The sequence below is a fragment of the Poecilia formosa genome, unplaced genomic scaffold (assembly GCF_000485575.1).
Source record: "Poecilia formosa unplaced genomic scaffold, Poecilia_formosa-5.1.2 Scaffold295, whole genome shotgun sequence".
Classification (NCBI taxonomy): Eukaryota; Metazoa; Chordata; class Actinopteri; order Cyprinodontiformes; family Poeciliidae; genus Poecilia; species Poecilia formosa.
Window position 1 is genome coordinate 479,633 of NW_006800234.1, and position 18,003 is coordinate 497,635.

The window sequence follows — 18,003 nt, forward strand, 5'->3', positions numbered from 1 at the left end:
AAGGCTGAGATGGTGCTTTTTTTTAAAGACTTTTAACGTGTTGCAATAAACTAAACACACAATATTTTAATTGAAAAAATGTAGTCTGATTTTTGCAAAAAAAAAAAAAAAAAAAAGAGGCAAATACCAAACACAAAAATGTAATCACCTAAATCTTTAGGGTTTATTGTTTTCTATTTTCTTGACCTAGAAAAATGTTTTGGTCTATTCTCAGAACACGTGTCAATCTTTCTTTGGAAATACTAATTTGTATTTTAACAAAATTGATGAACGTGTTTGCTGCTGAGTAAAAACAACGGGAGGTTTGTGGCTCTGTTTTCAATGTAATTAAAATGAAAGTAAAATCTTGGTTTAAAAACAGACTAACACTTTGAAATAGCACCAAACATTTTCCATTTCGAGATTTATTTTTACTCTGTATTTAAAAATCTAAATCTAGATCTAAAAAAGAAAAGTATAAATTCCAACCGCCTGTGCTGGTGGGGAAAATTTTATTTATACAATTCCTGAATCATGGTTGCAGCCCATGTAAAATCATAGTGAGGGCCACATTTTGAACAGCTCCTCTATACATTAGAAGAGTTTTTAACAGACCAGGAATTTACAAATTGTACACCAAAACACTGAAGTATTTCTGAGAGGATAGATTTTTTTTAATTGATTCAAAATGGTAGAATACTGCTGGAGTAGATTACTGTCTTACTCTTCATTATTAACCGGAAGAAATATCCAACGGTACCTTCGTGCCTTATTCTTTGAATATCTGCAGACGTCTGTTCAAAGGCATCTCCAGCAGGACCCAGAGGCTTCTGGATTGCTGTGTTATTCAGCTGGTGGCCAGCCTCGGTCCGCATGTCACATTTGTCCTTGGTTTCAGAAGAGAAACGACACAAAATTCAGATTATGCTAATAATGAAGTTTCTTCAAGATAAAACAAATCCTGAAGGTGTTTGATTCTTATGTTTAGCTGAAAATAACGATGTCCTTTTATACAAATAAACCTGAAATAAATTAAAGTTTACTCCATATTTTGCTCAATGTTATAGATTAGCTATAAACTGAGAAGCAAATCGGATTAGCTCAAATTCTTTATTAATTCCCTTAATGGATCACTTTTTTAACAGCCACACAGTCCATGTAAAGTCTGGGAGGAGACACTCAGACAAAAACAGTGTATACATACCATAGTAAAAAAAAAAATTGAAGAATAGAGCCAGAAATGGCTAAAAACCAAGTGTTATTCTGTACAAAACACACATTTAATTAAAACAGGAGAAGTAGCTTTTTTTTTTTTTTAAAGGAGAAAAGTGGAAAAATACCTGATGGTGAAAGAGAACAGCTTCCTCCAGAGCCACGCCACAGAATTCACATGGAATAACCACGTCGCCCTCTAGTGGACTGGCAGGAGGACTGTAAGAGGCTGGGGAGACTGACCGAGGGAAGGTGGGAATGTTGGAAGCGAGCGTGTTTGGAAAGTTCTGCATCAGCCCTGATGTAGCATTCCTGCCCATCCTGTCATCTTTAGGAGGTGAAGACGGTTTCTTGCTGAAAGATGCAAACGCAGAGGCGGGGCTGCATCCGGTCTGACACAAAGAAAAAGGAAAAAAAAAAAAAAAAACAAAGATTAAAATCTTTGTTTTTAACGTGTTTTAGACGTCACGTTCCCTGAACACGCAGATAAAATCCACAGCCACGTAAAGGGCTGGGCTGACTGGAACTGAACTGAAACAAAGAAAAGTACAGAGGTGTCTATGAGGTCTAAATAGAATATGTTTAGGATCGATTTTTAAAAGGAACTAATTAATTACCTGACAGTCAAAACTCGCCCACGGAAAGGCAGTTTGTGTCACTGAAGGGATCTGAATGCATTCATTTCTGAACTATTACATAATTATGTCGCTTCATTAAAAATCATAGTTCCTAATTGATTTTTATTCAGCTTTTTGTGCAAAACATGCAGCCACTGTAAAAGGAAAGCACACCCTCTTCCAGCTCCACAATTTTACATATCAGGACATAAGGAGAGTGATCAGGTCTAAGATTATTTAACTCTAACATCAAGCATACACACAACAGGTTCCATGCTGTTGCACATGGAAGAATTAAGCGCGCCTCATGATCGTTTACTAGTAGTAAAAGTCCAAATCATCAACCCTCCACCTCCCTGCTGGACACCTGGAGTTTCCTCTGATATGAGCTTCCTGAATTGTTTCCCATGTGGGAATAATCGCATGGACTCCAATTTACCTGCAAATGGCCTCATAACTCATGTTTTTGTAGATGCAGTCACATTGATGATCACCTGACCACGAGCCTTAACTGCATCCCTGCCACTTTGATACTTCCCCACTTAGACCACAGTGGATCCAAAAACATTCCCAAACCTCATGCAGAATAAGGTCCTCTTCTGGAAACAACTCCTCGCAAAACTCACAAGGCAGCATGGTATCTGTGAGAACAAAGTGAAATCATAAACCGAGTGCACACTCGGATGAATGAACGCAATCCTCCCAATTTTACCTGTTGGGCCGGAGGCCTGAACTGCGCTCGTCCCTTCAGGTGAGTTAGTGTTTTTATTGTGGGCCAGAGGAAATGTGTTTGCTGACGAGTTAGTCTTCTTGTCCTCGCGTTCCCAGATAGTCCTCCACATACTGTCCTCTGCTCCTCCAGCTGCTGATTCTCCGTCACTCTGGAGGCTGAGGGCCAACATATAGTCGTAGTCGAGGCCCGACGACTCCTCATCAGGAGGGCGCACGCTGCTGCTGCCGCCATGAAGAAAATCACCTTGTCCAAGAACTTAAAACGCAAATGTTCAGACAATTATTACAGGAAAAAAAATAAAAAATCAAACTTAATTCTCATTTAGATGAAAACACATCAAATTTCTTGGGGTTCTGCATCTATAAGATAATTCAGAATCAACTCACAGAGGTTAGATGTACTGTGAGAACTCTTCCAGCTCCCCGCCTCCCGATCCCCACTGGAGCCGCTGTAAACTGAGGCCTCAAACGGCCGAAGAAAGTGAGGGCGTTCCGCTGCGCTGATGTTATTGTTCTTAGGGACTCCCTCCTGCGCTCTCAGGGGGTTTCTGATCGAGTGCGCCTCAAACCAGTCATCAGAAGACCGACTCTCTGTCTGACCGCAGCCCATCCTGTTGTTGTTCCTCTCTTGGGGTGGTGTTAGGCTTCCGCACAGGACTGGATGCACAGCTTTCTCCCGCAGCATTACATTGCACTTGCAGTTGGGGCAAGGCTCGGTGCGTGTACCACAGTAATCCTCGTGCTCCTTGGACTGGCTGAACACAAGCTCCAGCTCACAGTACGGGCACGGGACCAGCCGCTGAGGGCACTCGGAGCTCTGCAAGACACAACCATAAGGAACATTTAGTGGCCTTCATTCAGATTGTTAAATATTATAAAAGTCAAGAAATATATAGTCTACATACTTTTTTGTACAAGTTGTACTGCTTCTCTAACGCTTCATCAAATTAAGTAAATTTACCCCTAAATAGATGTCAGAATTTCCTACAGCGCAAAAATGTAAACACTGATTCTAAAAGTATTTTTTGGAGAAAACATTCTGTTGGCAACATGTAATGTAAAGAAAAGTAAGGCAATACCTGATGAACTTCACTTTGATTCTTCTCGATCTTTAGTCCACACTTGCATGTAATCTGGAGAAACCAAAATAAAAGTGTAACAATATTTTTGGGGCTGTAATTTGCTTTCTTGCTGATTGAGCTACAAGTTGACAGGTTGAAGTAGAAGTGGAATAAGTCTGACTTGAAAGGTCAGAATAAAGTTCAGTGAAAATGGAAATAGTGTCCATACTTAAAAATCAAATTATTATTTTAATTTTAGATCAGTGGTTTTCTGAAGGTACTTAAGATTTTAACCTGTAATATTCCACTTCAGTAAAAATACTCAACAGGCTGAAAGGTAACTACTTTTTTTTCCCCACAATATGGTTTATAAACATAAGCAATCTTAAGCTGGGTATAATACCTGTGTGTGCTCTTGAATCTTGTGCTCCTGAAGCTCTGAGTGGGGAACTGGCTCCTGGCACACGTCACAGAGTCCAATGTTTCTTCTACAATGGATCTCATGAGTGGTAAAATTGGCCTCTGGAATGTCATGCTTGCTGAAAGGCAGAAGCATTTAAGTTCAGACAATCGATCAAAAACATTAGTCATGACATATAACTAGTTTATACGCACCAATTACCACAGAACTGTGTGTTTTCATCTGCCATGATTCCACTTGTGACCTAAAGGAAACATACCAGAAATTGCACCAATCTGTCTGTGATGATTAGGCGGCTGAAGTTCACTCAGTCAACTGTAGTGAGGAATTTGGTTAGTCGATTAAGTCAACAAGTGAAACTAAACTTAGTTTAGCTCCATGAATCATCTGAAAAACGGAGCTAACTTTACATCTTGAAATGAAACTAATCGGCAGCCCTTTCGCTTTATTCACCGTTTTTACGTAGCTTACTAATGTTAAGTACAAAAATAGCCCATATCGCCATCAATATTCTTAGTCAACATTAGTAAACAAGCGACTTCAGAGAGTTGTATTCTAAATATCAGTTGTGTTTAGCAAACTACTTAGCTTAACACCAAGTATCATTATCTTCCCTTTATAACGCATTTATAGCGTCACAAAGCCAAATTAACCAGAGATTTTTTTGTTAAAGTTTTTAATTCGAGTTTACCTTTGGTCCTTCGACGGTATTTAACCAAACAGCCGGATGACAAACTACTTCACGATGTTAGCTTAGAGAAACAGTTTGTTAATTTTCCGTCCCGATAGGTGGGAAATTACTGCCCTGGGTAAAGTCTTTCAGGCGTGCTTACTTTGCTACCATAAAAATAACTATTCATAACTATGGTGAACAGTTAAGTATATCTTGCCAAGAAAAAGGACCCATTCATCTTTACTGAGAAAAAACTACACTTGGTTTTGCTTACCAAAACTAATTAAGGTTTAAACACTTTTTCCTGCAAGTCTAAACGTAGGGCATAATACGAAACAGTCTTAGCTCCGTTTTGATTGGTTCAGTAAAAAAAAAAAAAAACCGAAAACGTGCAGCGTAAGATCTGTCGGGTGATACAGAGTTTCTAAATACGCGTTCCTATGCAGTTTAATTATCCAGCCATTTTCTATACACCCTTGTCCCTAGTGGGGTCGGGAGAGTTTAACATAAATACCATTTCAGATAAAACCCTGCAAGAATATTTTCATACATAGCTATGGTAAAAGACGCCAAATACCCCTTTCAACTCTTCTGGTTTAATGTGTACACAGCTCAGGATTAATCTTACCCCTCATTACTATAATTTGATTAAATTGCAGCCAATACCCATCAGTGCCAATAAACAAATCCTACACAAGCTACAATTACATTCCTCAAGAACTATAGATTAAATCACATTTAATCTCCTTGGCATCACTGTCATGTGGTTTTTTAATATCACACCATTTTACTTGCATTAATCCAAAACACTGCTCCACAAAGCAAAATAACTCAAAACAGAATTGTCTTTAAGATGTTTATTGAAAGTTTAATCCATCAATACTGTGACGACTTTTATTGTAAGGCACAATTTTGTTCAGAAAAACACTGTTGCAATACATTTTGAATGTGGTACATTTATCCCCAAAACTCCCACTCCATCACAAACAACCATTCAATAATTGGACCAAACAATGAAATATAAAAACCTTTAACTCCTACACCTGAAATAGTAAATGTAACCAGGAGTTTAGACATGATATTGTGAGCTGAAGCAAAAACAGTGGCAGAGTAAACACTGAAAAATAATAAGTGGACACACCACTTCTGCATCTGTAAGAGGAAAATCTAGATTTAAAGGGATTTTAACAGGCTTCCATAAGCTCGATCATAGCGAGTTACAAGACTGACGCAAGTTTGGGTGAAATGTGAAGCCACGTAATAAATCGATTTCATGATTAACATTTTGAAGACCAGACATCCAGGATGAAAATTAGCTTCATCGGCTATATGGACAGAACCTGCTGCTGTAGCCAGCGTAAAGCCTAACAACTGCTAATATCACAGGAAACAAAGACTAAGTATATTTAAAAAAAAAGCAAAACTACAACCATCACTGGCATACAGATGAAAAAGGAATTACATAGCTTTCCAATCCAAGGAAAAATACACAAAATAAAAAGAGTGGTTAGGGGTTCAGCAGAAATACAAGTAAAACTAAAAGGTCACACAATGATCTTCATTCTTTGTCATCATTTCTATAATAAGGCTAATATTAAAAGGATAACCCAAGGATTTATAGGCTCTTGATAAGAAAAATGTTCAAAAACTACCTGTGAAAACTTCAGCACATTCACCATAAGTGTGGAAAACACTGTATTGCTTAGGCAACATAAAATAGCTGCCTGAAGATGGGCTTAATAAGGTATTATTGCAATAATCCATCTCTTTAAATTAAACTGACTTAAAGATGGTCTGAACAGGAGCAATGTTACTAACAGCTTTATACATAAACACACCTGCACAAGTGTGTCTGCCTTCATTTGCTGTGTTGTAACAAGTCTAAAAGCTCACTAAAGACCAGGTTTACTCTATATTGCGCTTTCTGTTACTTTCCTCCGTTCACAAAGACATAAAAAACTGGGATATTTGGTTGATTCATTGCAGTTCTAATAACCCAGAGTTAAAAAGTAAGCAAGTGTTTAGACAAACCAAACACTCTTAAAACAAGCAGCCGTTTTTACCTTGGTCCAAAAAGAAAAATAAGGATTCAGTAGACTACTCCTACAGTCGGTAACCAGTCCTGTGAAAAATATCTTTCCTTTACTGCACTATTGTATACAAGTCCAAGAGGCTAAAAAGGCTCAAAATCTGTGTAGAACAAAAGGTGATAAGAAATGTACAGTACAAATATTAAGTGTAAAGGCACAAATGTTCTTTACAAGTTGAGGCTAGAAATCAGAGGTAGAAGAGAAAGGGGCAAAGGAGAAAAAACAAAAACATTTAAAAGGGAGGAAATGTGTGATGAAATGTCTATCTGTCCTTGGATCCAAGTTTCTCGATCAAGTCCTGCAGAGGAGCGAGCTCCCGCCTGTCAATAAGGTTGAACTCCTGCAAGAGGAAGAAGACTTTGAAATATTCAGGTAATTTATAAAATTCTCCATATTTGGGCCAGTCCCAAAATAAATTTAGAGATTTCACTCCTATTTATTCACAGCTTTGTTGATCTTGCCTACAAATTTGAAGAAAAACTTTTCATTAGCTTTTGAAATGGCAGCATCCCAACAGATGACTAATGTCATAATCAAAGACATTAACAACCCTAATATATTTTGACAGCATTGTCTCTAAACAGTCATGTTTGAAGTACTAGATGAAGTCATTACAGAGGTCAGAGCCACATCAGGTCATCACTCTGCAGAGCTCCACATTAAACAATTATTCAATGCAATATTGTGCAAAATTATCATTTTCTCAGTGAATCAGGGTTTCTGCTCCTGATCCCAATCAGGACTGGAATCAAACTTCTGACCTTTTCCAGTCTGCATAAGAACCATGCTTAGGTATTTCAGTCTTGCACAAATTTCCCCCTCTCTAGTGTGATGACCTCACCTGGACAAAGAAAATGAAATGCTTGAAGGAGGTGTTGAGGTGAGCCTCCTCCTGCAGTTGTATCACAGAGTCAAAATGTTGATGGTAGATGTGAGCATAAACCCTGAACAGGCGCTTCAGGATGGTTTTGGCCACAGACATGAAGTTCTTGGGGAAAGGAACTCCTGCAATGTAAAGATTAAAAAAATAAGTCAAGATGAAAATGTAGTAAAAAAAAATTTAAGCATTTGTGACCTTTACACATTCACTTTGAGCTCTGTCTACTTTTAAGGCTGCAGAAGTTTAAAAAGGTTTACAAAGAAGAAGTGAGAAACAACTAGAATCAATTTAATTCTGTGTCAAACTAGAAATTAAGGAAGCCCACCGATCTTCGAGGGAAAGAGCGTCTCATCATCCAGCTGGTCCTGCACCCAGGTCATCAGGTAGTCTATGTACTTGGGTGCAGAACATTTGATTGGCTTCTTAATGTTGGTCCCATCAGCCCAGTGATACTCATACCTACAAAGGAAATGCAATCAGCAGTCAAACTAATTTGATTCAAGTGCAGGTGAAATTAAATAAAATGACCAAAAAAAAAAAAGGTAATTTGCATGATGTTCTTGGTAGAGGTTGTGTCAACAGGAAACAAAACCATGTCTCTTCCTCCTGATTAGAAGCTGAGCACAAAGTCTTGGATGGACTGAGGATAGAGGAAGTGCCAAATCTAGATACTAAGCTCATTTCCTGTTTTCCTCATGTGACGGTCAAACAAACCAATCGCCTCCATCATTTTAGCTGAACATAAAGTTTCACATTGTCCTGTTTCTCAACATGAAATAATGACTCAGAAAAAAAGTGATAGGTCAGAGAAGAGTTTCTGAAAGTTTAGTTCACATGGTTTAAATTTGGTGGTCGCAACGCTTCTTGATTTAGGAGCTCAAATATTGAAAGTCATTTGTGATTCTTGTTTCTGTCTGAATGAATCATGGCCGCCTTTGACCAAATTCAACAGAGTCTGTTGCGACAGTCTTATTTACACACTGTGGCCACAGAATATTGGCTGCCTTTAATTTTCTAAGTACTGAAGTTGAAGGTTTTAATTAAATTGTCTTTTCACCATTATTACAAAGGGAAGAGTGCATTTGTGAGTCTGTATAGTAGGATTAAAAATCTACAAAAAACAATGTTCCAAACAAAAAAAAAAAAAGGTGGAATAACCCTTTCTAATGCCACATGTGAGGTTCTTCCCATTTATTGAAGTATTAATATTTCCAGTGCAACTTTGGTTTTTGTTTAATTTGTAAACGGGTTGCATGCATTGAAAATGTTTGTTACCTTGGTCCTGCAGACATCACAGGGCAGCTGGTCTCGGTGCAGAACTCTGTGATGGTGCCATACAGCATGTTGATCTGGTTGAAGAAGTCCACGGCTGAAGAAAACAGTAAATCATCATCAAGTAACACCTCTGAACAGAGATAGACCTGTTATTGCTTTATCAGGAGTATTCGTTTCAGTTTAACAGTATCTCAACAACAATGGCTATATCATGGCAACAAGGTGTAATAAATAGATCGATGTGAGCGACGAATTTTTCACTTTAAAGATTTTTCTTAAATGACTACATAATTTTAAAAAGCTGATGTGACGATACATTAACACAGTGGTCCCCAAACTACGGCCCGTGGGCCAGATCTGGCCTGCCTCCACATTTGGTCCGGCCCCTTGAATAATATCAGAGCATTTAGATTTTTTTTTTTTTTTTTTTTTTAACACATACAAGCAGCTACTTTTTCCTAAGCTTTGAACCTTGTAGCTTATATGTGGATTTTTCTTCAACCACCAGGGGGCTCTTTAGCAGGAAGTGAATCATTGGAAGTCAAAATTGAAAATAAAAGTTGCCCATTAAAACAGAATTAGGTTTTAATAGGGAATTGAAATTTGAGAATGTTGTTGATCACTTAAATAGTATTGAGGGAAAAATATTTTTCGGTTTTTCAAATACTGGAATCATTATGAGAATTTGAGGCATAGATATTAGGATCCAATAGATGGCAGTAGTGCAACAATGGATGCAAGCTGCCGTTGAAATCTAAAGGAGAAGATGCCATTTTCATTTAGCACATGCTAGTAGCAGACACGAAGGATCAGCACTTTTACTGTTACTGTTTGGAAACTACTGTAATCAGTTCAATCTAAACTTGGCACCTTTTTCTTTAACCATAATAAATGTGATATTCAATTGACCCGTTATGACTCAAATGTTGGCTGTCTGCCCCCCTCTGCTGCGTCATTGTGGAAAACCTAGAGCGGCAGAGATATCCATGGCATATAGTCCAGAAAATACAGCATTTCATAAATAGTGTCATTTCCTGGTTTTTTTTCTGTGAAGAACCCAGAGAGGGTTATTTGATTGTGCTTTCTGGAAAATGATACATTTACATTTAGGCACTCCTGTAAATGTCACTTTGTTACAAACTAACTCCAGCTCCCCACCAAAGTGAAAAGTTATGTGGCCCTCACAAGAAAGTTTGGGGACCCCTGCATCAACACTTTTGAGACAAATATATTAATGTTTAACAGATTTCAACCAATAAAATCAGATTTCTTTTAATATGCAAGAATAAATCTTAGAAATATGTTGGCAAGTTTGGAGCCTACAATAAGTCTGAAATGACCGATATGTCACCTTGAGTTTACTGCCAAGTGAGCCTTTTCATTATATTGAGCGTAAACAAAACTGGAGTACCAACATGCAAGCCAAAGCTAATCAAACTTGTGGTGCAGCATCTTGACTAAGTGAGGCAAATGACAAATTTTATTGCCTATGACTAACAGGAAATGTTTGCCTAATCAACTATGAGGTAATGCATTAGTATTTTTCTTAGGAACATTGATGAATGAGTTACTTGCTCAGAAAAAGAGATTAAAGTGAATCAGGAACATTTAATTGCAAAACTAAGCACAGGCCAATCATTACATTTATTCATACAAACAGGAGTTTGGTTCCTCCCAGCTCCTCATCTGTGTGAATCCCTGCTCACTGACCACTCCACAGTGGGTTTCTTTCCTTAGAGACGACTGAGGAAGAATCAGTACGACCAGAAGACTTAATCTTACACCACTGACCAGCAAAACATCTTTACATAATGCTGCAGCAGAGCATTGAGACACCAAGTCATAGTTTGGCCAGGAATTGTTCATACCCCTTTCAAATTTAACTTTAAAGTAATCCTTTAATTTTACCAACACGTTTCTTCTGACTGGAAGCAATATTAGAGCAACCAAACCAGAATCCTGACTGAATCTGTGTGGAGAGCTGCAGATTAGGGTGATGGGATGTGGACAGATGCAGAAAGATAAAAAAGGATTTGATTGTTTTGATGCCAGTGTTATCCAGACCCTCAAACTAGATACGTTTTGTGATTTTATTTTGGAGAAGCAATTCATGCTCTTAACACTTTGCTGTAAAGAACTGGATAAGTGAACTAATGAAGTGTTGCTCAATAGAAGCCTTTACACAATGTCTGCTGTGTAAGACTCTCTTCCAGCAGTTAATTTGACTCACGGCTGCAACATTCTGGCGGCTTAAACACTTAGCTCAGAGCAGCCACAAACTACTGAGGTTTAATGTTGGCCACTGAAGATCAATTCAGATCCCACCACAGTTTAAAGAGTGGCATTACCCTTGAAAACAAACCCTAAAGTTATTTCTACTTGCACAAAGAGAAAGTTAAAAATAAAAAGGTACAGCTGTACATCGATTGTACAATTTGATGCAATTAATTTAACGTACACCACCACAATTTGATGTAAAGGTTTTTACTGCAGGAAGAAGACAGCCATTTTGAATATTTGTGATCAAAATTAATAAGGGCAGCCCAATATATAGCAAATATCATTGCAATTTCAATACATCTAATGCAGTATTAATTTGTATAGTCTGTTTGGATTACATCCTGTGCTGGCAATTATATTCCAAGTACCAAGATTTAACCATTTTCATGGCCATAATGGGTTGTCATACAGCCGACAGCCACAGGGAAAGTTGAAAGCATTGTAATGATTAATGGAAACTAGTTGGATGAGGAAAATTGTGATTTTTCACAGCTGATGGCGTCATTGAAAAACACCGACGTCGCCTGATATAGTACAGCCTGGAGCAAACAGATGCAAGAAGCTTCTAGAAAGGAAACGCCATTTCTACAGGAATGTTGACATTTCATTCCGGCAGCAGCAGCAGAGAGCTGGACTTGTCATTTTTGTTTTGCTGGATTTGAACGTAATGTCAACCATTTGGAACTACCAGAAACGATATCAGGATTCACAAACTGTGACCACTGCTGCTTACAGATACTTTTACCAACTGTTGCAACTGAGCATTAGCAACATTTGCTAATGCCACACATTGCTTGAAATGTCAAATCTATAGATATTATCCCTTTATTTTTAAATACTAAAACCAAGTTACAAATCCTTTTCACATTGTGTGATTTCTGTCATAAATAATGGCAGCTAGAAAATGAAATCCATTTTTGATGCTACTGAATCCAGTTCTTGAACAAAAATCTAAATTTGAACATCAAACCTCTACAAAACCAGAGATTGGACAAAGCCATGAAACCATAATCAGTCTTCTGCACTCATGTTTAACAGCTTAGTAGCTTTATTTACCAGCCATGCGAGTTGAAGCTGCATGATCTCCACCTGGGATGACTGAAGCCATTTATTATCTAATAGCACATTTGCAATTTTACATCCAATTAGTCCCATTTTATTGAAGCCATCTTGGTGCCATTTGGCCATTTAGTGCAATGCATTTACACTGATCTGAGATCTGTTAATCTGCTTCCTAGTGGATATTTTTCTGCATAACAAAAAAAATCTGAATGCATTTTTTCACCCAATTACAAGCTTTCAATATTTTGATTATAAAAACAATGCTTCCTACTTTTGTAAGTTATTGGCTGCAATATGATCAAGTTTTAGTTGTGCGTTTATATACATCCACTATTTACACACAAACTACCATTTTAAACCTGTGGTCAAAGATTCATCCTAACATTGGCCTGTAGTAAAAATTTAAGTAGTTCCCTGTACACTAGGTGTGTTGATTCATTGCGAGTGTTCACTCACTGTTCACAGCGATCCATTCATTGAGATCCTCTCCCTCTGGCAGCATGACGGCCTGTCTCAGGTTCCCGCTGCCCAGCGTCGCCTCGGCGTGTTTGAGCAGCTCATACTGGTGTGAGCCTTCTGGGATGTTTTTCTTCGGCTTGAAGGTCTTGGATGAGCGACTGCCACTGCAAACAAGAGGGGCCAGAACTAAGCAACCGTGTGTAAACGTGGCATGGTTGTACAAGTGCCATCAGGGAGTTGAGAGACATCACTTTGTATACTCTTCAATATTTCATTAAGCAGTCTTCTTTTAACCAGCTCTCTAGTTCACACCATGTCTCGCATGTTTGTTCCTGGAGAAAAATCTGCCTGGGAATCTTTGAGCTGTAGGACGTACCTGGAAAAACCCTCAAAGAACTGAGCCTAGAGGCATTTTGATGGGCTCCATATCAGGTCTCCCTTTCATACTCCTAGTTTGCCATTCGGTCTCTTCCCATTTTCATTTTGCACAAACTCGTACTTAAATCCTTGCCCATCACTACATTTCTCCAAGTAGTCAGGCATTTTCAAAGAATTGTGATACAAATGCTTGAATCTTAAATATTTGAAATTGTATATTGTTTTCTGAATACTTTATGACAAGTTGTTTCCATTAATCTAATTGTGATCATTGTGTGGATTTGGTGATTCTTAAGTAAAGAAGGCAAACTGAGACAACCGAGTAATTTCCTGCTGACTGATAATCATCACATTTCCTTTAACTTTCCTATAAAGGTAGATGGGTTAGAGAAAAATACTTCTAGTCATCAGTTGTCAGACCTGATACAAAATCTCTCTAGAGCAGACATAACAGACTAACATTTGGAACAGAAAATCACATGAAAAGTGGCTCAATTTTGTTCCAGAAAGATGTGTTGAAAAGAAAAACTGCAAACACACCAACTCTTAACAGACGCAAAAGCTCAAAGTCATCCTCATCAAATTCAAAGCTTCTTAAGTAGAAGAGGTGCAGGACTGCTGAGCTCTTTGCATTTCATCCATTTCAGTTCAGCCATTTAAAAAAAAAGTGTAAAAATATTTACTTTTTTTCCAGTTTTCAAAAATATCAGTTTAATTAGATTTGAAGATGGCATGTTCAAAGGGTGCTCTCTTCAAGGTCTTTGAGTTTAAAAAGATGTTTCTAGTCTGAATTAAGCAATTCAGACAAACTAGAAGTCTTTACAGTAAGCGCCTATGAAACTGGTCCTGTACCTACAGTTCTAATGAGTCACCACTGTCACTTTAGGTTCCAACTTAAAAAAAAAACTGGGGTGGCTTGTTTTCAGTGGAACATTTAACCAAGTTATAAATGTAACCCAGCTGGTGCAACAGACAGGAAATGTAATTGTATGCCACTGTAACCAGGGGCATTAATTAACATGGATGCTTGGAGTCCCTAGAAGTAGAAATTAAAATTAAACAAAAATATCATACAGAACTGAGCACCTTCAGTCTTGCTTAGAAATTAAAAAAAAAAGAAAAGAAATCGGGGTTAGGTTTATTTACTCACCCAGCTCTAAAGCTGAGCAGTTGTGAATCAAAGTAGGCTGCACATAATTAAATCCAGAATATTAACCTTACAGGTTAGAAATGCGTTTTAAAGCGAAACTGACCATATTTAGTCTTAAGAGTAATTTAGCCAATTACTTTTCTGTCTCATAACTCTGGCATTTCCCTTGATATGCAATTAGTCCAGCCGTACACGTTTTAAAATGCACTTTTGTGTCATTTCAACGACGCTAAATTCACCTTATTAGCATTTAACCTATCCGTGGTTGTTTTGAGATGCAGCTGACTAGTTTTCGGTCTCAGCTAACTTCCCTTGTGAACTTTGTAGAAGCGCAGCTAACCCTGACCGCAAGCTCCGCTCTCACTCAGGAAGCAAACTGCAACTTTACTTACAACAGGAAGCTCATCTTGACGAAGACGTTGTTGAAGAGTCTTTGTGAAAACTACAAGTTGAGGTTTAGTACGTAGAAATGTGCTTTTAAATCTCTCTCAGGACGAAGAACTATCATCGACTTGGCGTCAAGCGAAGATGAACTGCACCCACAAGGGCTCTTCCTCTGTTGACTGTCTGTCAGCAGGCAAACTATCGCCACCTTCAGGCCACAGATTGATATGACCGCTTTCCGTTATAACTCAGTTAAATTTACATAAGTTAATTGTGCCAAGATTGTTTAAGGAAATGTGAGATACTTTCCACATATTTAATGATAAAATTATCACTCTAATTTTACGGACATGTTCATGAGTAAAGAATATTCAGTTAAAATCAGAGCTTTACAGAGTGCATTACAGAAATTTGAAATTTAAATTTATTTCGAACATGATACAAATATAAAAAGTAATATAGTGCACAATAAGAACAGTGAATAGAAAAGAAGAAAAGAAAAAAAATACAGATATCTGTTTCAGTTAACATATCATGCTCAAAATGGGTAGGAAGAAGTAAAAACTTAACTCCTACCCCCTAAAACACTGGAAAACTTACAATACTACTGTTATTTAAAAAAGAAAAAAGAAAATCAATTAAAAGTCGGAGTAGCTGTCAGCAATTACTAATATATAGCTATGCATTATCTCTTTTTATACTGGTTTGTCTTTTCAAACCCTTACCCCAAGTTGTTCTCAATGCACACATCATTACTTTCTCATACGTTTATCTCTATTAAAAATGACCTCTTTATATTTTCTTTTAAATTGTATTAAGCTATTGCTTAGTTTTAAGTCGTCATCTAATTTGTTCCATAACTTTACACCTTTAATTGAAATACAAAAACTTTTTCTTGTTGTTCGCAACTTGCGGAGCTTTAAATTTGAATAACCCCTTAAATTATATCCCCCTTCTCTTTCAGAAAACATACGTTGTATGTGCTCAGGTAACAAATTTTTAGATACTTTGAACATAAATGGAGCCATTTTCAATTCTACAAGCTCGTTAAATTTTAGAATTCTAGATTTTTTGAAGAGTAGGTTTATATGCTCATAATAACCAACATTATGAATAATTCTAATGGCTCGTTTCTGTAGGACGGTTATCGGATGTAAAGCGGTCTTATAATCGACTCCCCATACTTCACAGAAATATGATAAAATCAGAGAGTTTTATAGAATATGAAGAGATTCAGCATATGTCTAGCTCTAGCCAATATAGATATGCTTCTACTGAGTTTACCCTGTAAATGTTTAATATGAGGTTTCCAATTAATTTTGTCATCTATTATTACGCCAAGGAACTTATTAGCAAAAACCTTTTCTAAAATTACGTCCTCTATTTGAACTTGAAATTCAGTATTATTGTAACAGTTCCCAAAAACCATAATTTTCGTCTTATCCAAATTTAATGATAATTTGTTATGGTCAAACCATATCGTCAACTTACTAATCTCTGAGGTGACTGTTGAAATAAGATGTTCCAAATTGTCACCAGAGGCTATAATATTTGTGTCATCAGCAAATAAGATAAATTTTTAATACATTGGACACTTTATTGATATAATTTATGTAAAGATTAAATAAAAGTGGTCCCAATACTGATCCTTGTGGTATTCCACAGACCGTCTCCTGCCAGTCAGATTCCACATCTCCCAATTTCACAAATTGTTTTCGGCTCATTAAATAACTCCTCATCCAATCCAAAACTACTCCCCTAATTCCATAACGTTCTAATTTTTTAAGTAGGATTTCATGATTTATTGTATCGAAAGCTTTCTTTAGATCTATAAATATCCCTACTGCCAATTTCTTACTATCTGTGGCATTGGTTATTTCTTCTATTAAGTCAATTACGGCCAACGTTGTTGACCGATTTACTCTAAATCCATATTGACTGCTACCAAGTAATGAATGTTTCTCTATGAATTTTTCCACTCTTTTCTTAAAGAGCTTTTCCAGGATTTTAGAAAATTGGAGAAGAGAGACAGGCCTGTAATTAGTGAAAAGGTGATTATTGCCAGTTTTTTACATTGGTTTGACCTTAGCCATTTTCATTTTGTTTGGAAATGATCCCGTTTGAAATGATAAATTGCAAATATAAGTTAATGGTTTAGAAATTCCTTTAATTACTATTTTAATAATTTTCATGTCCAGATCATCACAGTCAGTGGATGTTTTATTTTTGCATCAATCCAGTTGGAAGTAACAAGTTTATAAATTGTGCACTGAATGTGTAAATGTTCAGAGCTAAACATACCTTGGAGGTGAGCTGTGAGCCATCTTTTAGGAAAAAAAGAGGGAAAGTCTTTACTGACGAGAACTTAGGTGTGATGAGTCCTTGCTCACTGAAACAAATAGCACTGGTTCCCAGAGCCCACTGCCTTGCATGTTTAAGGTGTTTCCCTGCTGCTGCACACCTGAGTCAAATGAATAGGTGATTAACCGACTTCTATAGCAATTGCAGGAACGCAACGGAGGTAATGCAATCATATAAATCAGCTGTGCTGGAGTCTGGACTCAAAAACATGCAGGACAGAGGTCCCTGAGGACCAGAGTTGGGGACCACTGATCTACAGGATATATAACTCTATCAGATACTCGACATTAAATCAGACAAAACCTTTTTCTTTTTAGGTCAGTCAGTATCACTAAAATCATTTCTTTTATTTCAATGTATGAAACCTTCTGACTTTGAAGAAAGAATTAAAACATTGTCAAAAAATTGCTTCTCTCAGTGTTTTGGTTTTTAACAAATTAAATATTTTTTGTCATCCTCAATGACCTAAAACGGTAAAGGTTTTAAGGTTTTATTGTCAGACAAAATGATTTGACTTTAAACAACAGCTGTTGTAAATTTACCAACTATACAGTCTCTTATTCTTATTTTTTCTGTATTTATCTTAATTGAAAATGCATGTCTCGATGTACCTTTTTCCTGGAAAAGTTCATCACAAGTTCATCAATGCATGTTCCTCTGTGTTGCAAATTATTGCTCTTATAGTAGTTTGCTGTGGTTTTTAAAAAAACAAATAAAGGCTTAAAAACCGAAAACATGTTACAATCAATTTATTAATGTGTATTAATTAATTTTAGAACATTAATTTTGATGTTTATATGGTGAAGTCCTTGGCTTCCGGTTTGAGCTGTATGTTTTTATTTTAGAGCTTTCACTTCCTGTTTAGTGCTGTGACGTAGCAGTTAGCTTGTTATCCTAAAATTACGGCAGTTAAAGCAGTTTGTAAAACGAAGCTTCGCGTAATTACGGCAGCTTGCTTTTTACTTTTACAGGATAAGCTTTCAAAGCTT

General features: G+C 37.1%; 2 protein-coding genes across 3 annotated transcripts; both read right to left on the bottom strand.

The window, feature by feature from the left end:
* Positions 1 to 647: 647 nt before the first annotated feature.
* On the bottom strand, positions 648 to 4,985 carry trafd1 (TRAF-type zinc finger domain containing 1). Its single transcript, XM_007572155.2, has 9 exons — positions 4,714 to 4,985; positions 4,217 to 4,266; positions 4,005 to 4,140; positions 3,620 to 3,673; positions 2,928 to 3,357; positions 2,521 to 2,796; positions 2,385 to 2,449; positions 1,320 to 1,583; positions 648 to 866 (listed from the first exon to the last, which is right to left on the bottom strand). Exons 2-9 carry the CDS (start codon positions 4,249 to 4,251, stop codon positions 663 to 665), a joined length of 1,464 nt encoding a protein of 487 aa, XP_007572217.1. The 5' UTR covers positions 4,252 to 4,266; positions 4,714 to 4,985; the 3' UTR covers positions 648 to 662.
* Positions 4,986 to 5,537: 552 nt separating this feature from the next.
* mob1a (MOB kinase activator 1A) lies at positions 5,538 to 17,094 on the bottom strand. Of its 2 annotated transcripts, none has more exons than XM_007572113.2 (6): positions 16,955 to 17,094; positions 12,739 to 12,905; positions 8,941 to 9,034; positions 7,991 to 8,124; positions 7,627 to 7,790; positions 5,538 to 7,125 (listed from the first exon to the last, which is right to left on the bottom strand). In XM_007572113.2, exons 1-6 carry the CDS (start codon positions 16,975 to 16,977, stop codon positions 7,048 to 7,050), a joined length of 660 nt encoding a protein of 219 aa, XP_007572175.1. In that variant the 5' UTR covers positions 16,978 to 17,094; the 3' UTR covers positions 5,538 to 7,047. The 2 variants fall into 2 exon arrangements, with proteins under 2 accessions (XP_007572175.1, XP_007572176.1); XM_007572114.2 differs by lacking the exon at positions 16,955 to 17,094 and adding an exon at positions 14,662 to 14,825.
* Positions 17,095 to 18,003: the final 909 nt, after the last annotated feature.